Source organism: Sinohyriopsis cumingii, chromosome 4 (assembly GCF_028554795.1).
Source record: "Sinohyriopsis cumingii isolate HCF-2022 chromosome 4, ASM2855479v2, whole genome shotgun sequence".
NCBI classification, from domain to species: Eukaryota; Metazoa; Mollusca; class Bivalvia; order Unionida; family Unionidae; genus Sinohyriopsis; species Sinohyriopsis cumingii.
In genome coordinates this window covers 98,342,636-98,351,343 of record NC_142964.1, presented here as the reverse complement: position 1 = coordinate 98,351,343, position 8,708 = coordinate 98,342,636, and the positions used below count along the sequence as shown (strand labels likewise).

The 8,708-nt window shown below is 33.9% G+C and overlaps 1 protein-coding gene across 2 annotated transcripts in view; it reads left to right on the top strand.

The window, feature by feature from the left end:
- Positions 1-2,557: 2,557 nt before the first annotated feature.
- Positions 2,558-8,708, top strand: part of LOC149801743 (aryl hydrocarbon receptor nuclear translocator homolog) — a 101,304-nt gene continuing 95,153 nt past the window's right edge. For both annotated transcript variants that reach the window (XM_089956063.1, XM_089956062.1), the window contains exon 1: positions 2,558-2,715. In XM_089956063.1, the coding sequence (XP_089812189.1) occupies positions 2,676-2,715 (40 nt within the window). In that variant the 5' untranslated portion in view covers positions 2,558-2,675. The remainder of the gene's footprint in view (positions 2,716-8,708) is intronic.

Below are 8,708 nucleotides of genomic sequence, written 5' to 3'. Positions count from 1 at the left end.
GAAACTAGAAGAATTAAAATTTCAAAAGCAAAGCTTTCTTAAATATTTTAGCAAAATTAATATCTCAGGTGAGTCCCTAATTTTCTGTTATCAGTCTATGCTCTTAAAATAAGTAATAGAAAAGAGTGAAGACAACAAGCTTTGTAAAATTTAATAAATAATTTATTTCCCTAGAATATAAGATGAAAAATGAGAAAAAGGATCTTATGATATAGCAAATTAAATCCAAAATTAATCCAAGAATTAAAGACACAAGTCCTAGCAATAAAAAGTCCTGAATAAAACTCAGTTCAAGTCCCAATGAGATTCAAAATTGAAGGCAATGACGTGTCTGTCATACACTACAAAGTACTGAAGTGTCAATAATCTCTTGCTTGTTTCATCAAAGAAATATTATTCCAGGTTTGAATTCAGTATAAATTCTAGTAAATGTCTTTATCCAAGAATTTTATCAGAGTGCTTTTGTATTTCTGGCTAAAATAATCACTTGAATTCAATAATTTGGAAAAATAAAATTCAGCCCAAACTGGTCACAACATAGTACAACTTAAAATGCTAGATGTTGAAGCATGACTGGTAAAATCCTCACAGTCACAAGATAACATAGTTTTCTGCTTGACATCAGGTTACAATTAACATTTTCTAAAACTGACCATTACCTAATGGAAAATAACCTTCTAGAAAGATCTAATGAGCCTGGTTTATTTACAACACAATGGTCTACAAAATTCTCTTAGGAATCTCCAAAACCCTGACCTTGATCAACATATTTATTCCTTCTTTATTTACCTAATAATAATCCTCATAATAAGCTCAAACACAAAGAGAATAATTGAGCTATTTTAGTTGTTTACATAAATGAAATACAGTTTTTAAAAAATTTAAAAAATCAATCACGTCAAGCAGAAATGAACTCAATTTTGAACAAGGTCAAGTCCAGCAAACAATGTTACATTAGAATAACATGTCATGAAATAAAAATTTTAAAACTAACAAATAAACAATTAAATTAAATATATATAACAATAGTAAAGATGTGATTTTTATCAGATTGATTTAATGTGTGACTTCATTTGAGGTAATTATATTGTATAAAGTTAAAATGCCTTATATGTTTGCTTAAAAGATGAGTCCAACTGCAAACTGCATAGACCCAGATCTGCTGTTGCATAAGCACTGGCAGAGCTGGGTCTGTGCAGTTTGTTAGGAGAAATCCATAAAACAAACAACATAGACCCTGATCTGAAAGAGTACTATGCTATGGCAGATCAGGATCTTTGTTGTTTGCAGTTTGACTTAACTTATAAGTGATTATATATGTTATGTAACTGTAACTGTGTCCTACTTTTTGAGGGACACTATAATACAATTTGAACCCACTTTTAAATGAATCTTGTACACATGATCACCAAGGTTATTTCTGAATATTCTGCAGCAAGGTAAAATTGTGATTAGGTTATTTTTATCAGAATTTATTGTGTATGGCAATGGTTGATGTACACATATTTTAAAAACTGAAAGCAAGAAACTGTGGTTTATGTTTCTCAAGGCACAATACATAGTGTGTCGAAATTATGGCTGGTCCATATTTTAATTAATTTTTCATGCATGGCCACCAAGGTGGTTTAGTACATATGTCATGGGCTGAATATGTGATTGCACCTCAAAACAGCATATCAAGGTATTCATTTGATTTTGCTGTCTTCTAAACATATATGTAATATTATTGGCAGACCATTTGATTCCAGTTCCGCTTATGGAAAACATTACTTGCAAAGTCAATACCATAAATACTTGCTTATAAGTTTAGTCCTACTGCAGATAACACAGACCCTGCATATGCATTGGCAGATCATGGTCTATATTGTTTGTTCTACTGATCACTCCCAACAAATGCATAGACCCCAAACTGCTGGTGCATGATGCAATGTCACATCTGGTTCTATTTAGTTTGCAGCTGGACTTGTCTTATAAGTGAGAATATATGGTAGGCTTTAAAACTGAGTGACCATTTTTTTAAAATACTTTTACTCAGACCAAAATAATAAATTATCTGCATATATGTTTTGGTAACATTGTACCTGGACTTACTGACATACGTGGTCTTATCCTTGATAATTGGGTTCATTCCAAACCAAATTATGCAGACATTGCTATTTGAACAATACAAATGGAGGATGAGACTAGTAAATTTTCATTATTAACGTCAGCAATAAGATATCTTACTTCTAAAGTAAAAGAATTTTGCAAAGACAAAGTTGAGTGTGCAGTCAACCTAAACTTTTTTAATAACCTGACTTTCCATTGGTACATACATTTTTTAAATTATTATTATTATTATTATTATTATTATTGTTATCATATTATTATTATTATTATTATTATTGTTCATTTCTTGCCACTGCGACTGTGGTCGTTTTTATCCGCAACTTGTACACACTTGGAAGGAAATTATATACAAGCCAAAATTGACTGGTTTTATATAATGCATAAAATGTACTAATAAGGACGTCACTGTTTGAAAAACCAAACTACCTTCTTAACGCATTATCTCGCGCGATAACACGTAGTTTGGCAGGGTATTTTCCCTAGTTTGCAACAAAAATAATACAACAGAATCTGTTATCTTACCAAACTTTTCCCAAATTCTACTAGTTTCAACGATCATAGCAAATATGGCAACGGCATCATTGTCTCCAGGACCTTCTGGGTCAGGTAAAATGGCTGTTTAAGGTTTATTAATGTAGTCTACTATAGACCAAGTGTAGAGAATAACACCATGTCTGGTGGTGCAAAGTAATCAACACAAATTAGAGACTTGCAGAATATTGTTCTTAAAGTAATAGTTACCTGAGTAATATCTTGCAGTTAGAAATTGTATGGCCTTAAATCGTTTCCTTTCATCTTTTATGGGCTGAAACCCTACAGCATTCGGTGTACCGTCCAATGCAGCTTCCTTTCAGTCGGGGAAAACTTGACAGTGACGGTAGAAACGTGAAACGTCGTGGGATCTCAGTTAAATACACACACTCAGATACACACAAACAACACATGTACTTTAATGCTCAAAGGTAACAGTGCAAGTATATTTAAAAAAAAAATTGCCTTGACTAAAATTACACTTGCACAAATAGTCCTACAATGTAAGAAGTATCACATGTTATTTATGTTTTAGTGCTACATCTTACTACCCAAATAATGTTCTTGTATAGCATGTTCTAATGACGGTTGATATCGGAACAAGTAGTCAAAGTTCAGGAATATCTCACACACTTGGCAGCCCATGTGGACACTTCCACAAATTGATATGTAATATACTTACTGTGCTGTTTTTATCCTGGTGGAATAAAAATCTGACACTAGCAAATGGATGCATTTTCCATACATGCCAACCATTACGCTTTTGGCATAATCATTATGATTTTTTTCACCAAATTACACATTACGCATAACTGTATTCAGATCATGCGTTTTCGGTATATACCCCTCCAAAAAAATTGTTTTCTCATTTTTATTAACATCCCATTAATCCCACAGACCATATTCTAGAAAAGATGGCTTCTATGTAACTACGACATAAGAGTACGCTTGTCCGAAGACTTACATGCACTGTCCCAACAGTTTTATGTTCTATTTATAGCAGTTGCCCTACTTCAAGCAACATGCTAGTTTCTACTTTCAACTTTTGACCTCTGTTTCTGGGGCCCCGAGTGGCCGAGTGGTCTAAAGCGCTCACCGTTACGGATCACTGCCATCTCACCTCTGTCTGCGTGAGTTCGAGTCTCAGGCTCGGCTAACATTGGTACGTGAGAAAGCCTGTCAGTAGCTTCTCGTGGGTCGGTGGTTCTTCCCGGGGTTTTCCAGGGTTCTTTCTCCACCAGTTATACTGACCGCCATGTATAGGTTATCTTGTGCTGAAAAATGGCGTTAAACCATACAACAACAACAACAACAACCTCTGTTTCTATTTATAGCAGCTCTATGGCTTACAGGGTTCCCACGTTACTGGAAAATAATGAAAAAGTCTGGAGAAATTATAATTTTTTCCCCGATCATGAAAAGTCCTTGTAATTTGCAAATATTGATGAAAGTCGGGAAGAATTCAGGAATTTTCCTCCACAATGTGACACATGAAACAATTAAACTGAGTCATAACTGAACTGATTGCGAGTTTAATTTATCGATTTCTAACCAGAATATTAGGAGGTTGCAGTATGGATCATTTGGGTGCTTGCCATAAATATATTTGTTGAGACAATCCAAACGCTCTGGATTAGATTCATCTAGTAGACTTTTTGTTTCACAGACAGCTCGATAGCGTATATTTTTTTTTCTTTCATTATGGAAGGTATGAAAATCAGTCTAGCATCACGAGTGGCCAACATGGTGGCATTAAAGCATATCCCCTTAGCAGATGGGCTAGCAAACTTAAACGTTAAATTGAGTTATACCTGCATGAAATCGATATGAAAATTATTTATTTTCTCAGAAACTGTGAGAGTATTAAAGTCGTTATGTCTTTAATCTGCTGAAAGACGATGAAACTAATTCGTTGATGAAATTTGAGCTGGTACTAGCGATTTCAATAGCATGTCGCTAAAGCACACAGAATCTCACAACTGTCATTTTGAAATATTGTAGAAAAAAATATTAAGTGAAAGCTGTATACTGGTTGTAATAAAAAAAAAAAATGAAAGAGCACAAAATTCTCTATATTTATTCTGAGACCAACTTTGGAGTTTTGTTGTATCACGTGATTACCACGTTGACATGTGATCTCTCACGTTAGGAGCATACAAAGCAGGTAACCAGACTACTCTGCTTGACGAATCAGACTGGCCCAGTATATTGTAGTTCTCGAAATAAATATGTTGAGAATTATATGTTCTCTCTGGTTTTTACAAAAGGTATCAGACTTTCATTTAATGTAATTGAAATTTTATAAAACAACATTAAAAAGGAGTTTGTTGTTGATATCACATGCCTATTGGACTTCTGATGTTGTTGTTTGAGATTTGTGAGGTAATGTGACTATTAACGCAAATGGCGAGTACTGGTTCAGGTTTCATCTATGCTGAGTTTCGTCTAGTCTTTCAGTGGACTAAAGAAATAACGATTATAATACTTGCCATTTTTGAGAAAATAAACAATTTTACTATCGATTTCATGCAGGTATAAGTTGATATAATCTAGTATAAATTTGCTAGACCCGCTGGTAAGCTATCTTATGGTAGCGGCAGATTCCAAATTTGATATGTAATTGGTCTGAACCCACACTCCATCCAAAATGTCCAAATGTGAAGAAAAAAAAACTATTACACAGTGACATGTAGCTTGAAGCATTGGTTTCAGATCTTAAATGGAATGCAGGAAAAATGGGAAATTACCGTCCCTTTTATTATATATTAAGAAACAATAATAGCCCATGTATCAATACAAGTTTGGGGACTGGTTTATTGAACTACGAGAAGATAAGTTGATTTTACAGAAAATTCAGTCCTTGTTTATACAACAGTATATAATTTTGAAGATCTTTTGTCAAAAATTTAAATCAACCCTGTTGTAAATGTCTTTAAATGATGGAATTTTTAACCAAATTGTCATAAGAAGTTTAGGTTGGTTGAAAAGTCTTGTTTGAGATTTTATTGGCACACGTAATTTCAAGGCAAAATTTTTTTGTAACAAGATAAGATTCTAAAACTTTGCATTTATTGGGTTTTTTTCATACTGTGGTAGGAAATGTTTACTTTGTGTAACATGCACACATATTGCTCTAGAATTGTTTGGAATGAAAGGTTTGGAAGGAAACAAAATAATGTATGTTCATTATGTTGTTTCCATGTAGCAACATAATGCAGGTCAGCAAAGTAAAGTTAAAATTTATATTCTGTACATTGAAATAGCTTTAAATGGCAATTTATGGGAATATAGTCGAATTTGTTTCATTTGACTCATTTTGTGGTTTTGTACATGATCATCGTTTCTGACATGTATGTTTTGGAGGGTCTTGAAAGAGAAGCATCATCAGATTTGGAAAATGCATGTTTTATAATCCAAAATGTTCTTTAATTCCATTCAGTAATGGTCATATGTTAACCTTAAAAAAATTAATTTCATCCTGGAAAAGACCTGGAAATTTATATTTAGAAAAGCGTGGGAACCATGGGCTTAGTTAGGAGAGAACAGACTGGTTTTCTAACTTTTAATCTTTGCTCGCAGATTCTTTGTTCTAATTCAGAACAGAACCAGTCTCTAGGTATTTGGCACAATAAGTCAAGTCAGATTTATTCTAGTCGATGCTTGTTAGAGCAAAAATATTTTTCAAATAATTTCACAGATGGATGAGGAAAAGACAAAAAACAATTCAGAGATGAATAAATGAATCACACAATAAAGCGTTCCATTCTAGGGATCTTCATGCCCCTTGCAGGCTGCGTGGAAAGGATTTTAATATTGGTCATGGTGGTAAAACAAGAAACCTTGAATTAGCTTGTTTACTAACTCCAGTACTGAGGTAACTTCTTTTTATACAGCAAAACTGAAATGTGGACATGAATTTTATAAATGCAGATGCGTTATCTACTGAGTTCTTAATAAAACACGGACAACCTCTAGCGGTAGAAGACTACATTGGTCCTTTGTTCAAACAATGTTTCCTGATTCCAAAATTGCAGAAAATATTCATGTGCAAGAACAAAATCATCTAATATTGTTGGTTGTTTAGCAGAAGATACTTAACTTAAAAATGCGGAAGCCATGAAAATTGGGCCCTTTAGTATTGCAACAGACAGGAGTAGTGATTGTGACAAAAGTTGTACCCAGTCTATGTAAGAGACTTTGACAACGAAAAGGGCAAAGTCAGAGTGCTCTTCTTTCATTACCAGATTTAACAGTAGATTCCACTGGAGAAAACATTTTATTTATTTACTTGATAATACTTTGAATAAACTTAAGTTGGCATAATTGTATGGGGTTTTAAGCTGATATGGCATCAGTGATGACTGGAATTCATAAAGGAGTTGCATTCTGTATTTTGAAAAATGTCTCCATCATTGTACACATCAGGTTGTCTCTGTTATATGATGCACCATGTTGCAGGAAAAGCTGCTGATAAATTAGAACTCCTGAAGTATCAAGTTGGCACTCCACTCTACCTGACAATGTACTTCATATGGATAGAGTTGATTTTTTTCATCTTATTTCCCAGGTAAAAGACCCAATAACTGTAAGATATAAATTTCCTCTTCTTTGTCAGGTTATGAAAGGAATATTGGTTCTTTACCATTTTAATGCTGACTGAGAGAGATTGTTCAGTATTGTTCACAAAAATGAAACTGAATTCAGATCCAGGCTCTCTAACCCAGCACTTAGTGCTTTACTGGTGTGCAAAACATTCATAATCTCAGCTGGTACAAAGTGTTTTTAAATGTAATATGAGAGTTAGCTGCTTTTTTCAAGTAATTGATGTTAAAATTCCAGAGGAATAAATAAATCATTTTGTACATATGCTCATTGAATTTTTTTTCATGTTGTATGTGATTACACTCTTTCTGCTCAGATTACTCTTTTTGTCCACTTGGATTAGACTTTTTCCTCGCCAGGGGTTGGCATGTATGATTTTGATGTTCCGCTGACATTTGAATTTGTTTAAATGCGACGGTTGTTGAGGTTTGTCCAAGTAGGTTCATGCGGGGGATATGTTTCTTGAATGAAACAAAACAATGCTTAAATTTCCAATAGGCATAATATATTGTTATTCGTTTTGTTCAAGAATAATATTTCAACTCATCCCGATTTCTGCATTCCTAGCTTTCATTGCTTTCCAGCAGACTGAAATATAGGCCAACGAAACTTTAAAACGGGTCCTTTTCTTTTGTGAGAATTTGAATTTATGAGAGAAAAGACATCAGGGTAAGTAAAGTCCGACTAAAACATCATGACTTAACTTTGTAGAAAAGCATTGTTATTGGTTGCCATTTGTGTCAGATATTCTGGAAAATATGATTTTCGTTAAGATGCTAGTCAGCATCAAAACATGCTACACAGCACCGTTAGTTAGGCAGCAAGACCCAGATGCCCAAAAGGTAAATATCAGCATCGAAGTTTTACATGTAGGACTATTGTACAAAATGACCCAAAAAGTTAATCAGCCTCTTTAAAGTCCAATTTCAATTTTTAAAATGTCACTAGAAGAAAACCGTGTTTGGATACAAATTTACACTGAACCATTTTTGCTTCAATCTATTTAAATGGCAAAACTTTAAGGTGAAACTATAATGCATTTTGTTTGTATGCTGTGAGACTCTACATGATCTTGTCGATTATGGCTACAGCCAGATCCTAATCCCATGTCGTGCCATATGCAGTTGTATGTAGGTCACATGTAATTCAGAAGTAATGTTCCCAATGTTTTCCATGACTGTTAGTTAGGGATGAAATGATAAACATGTGCCGCGGATTGATACAATTCACGATATGCAGCCTGCGATATGTATCACATATGAACTTGATGGTATTTCCATCTTTGGAAGGTAGTTGGTGCCCTTTCTTGTAGATATTCTGGTGTTATTTCTAGTGTGCAGATGACAGATATAATTATCATATATTTATATGCAATTCTCATTGATGAGAGGATAACAACAATACTTTCAATCAGACTACCTATTGGTTGCAGTGAGTTTTATCCAATGTTTTAGGCAATTTAATGG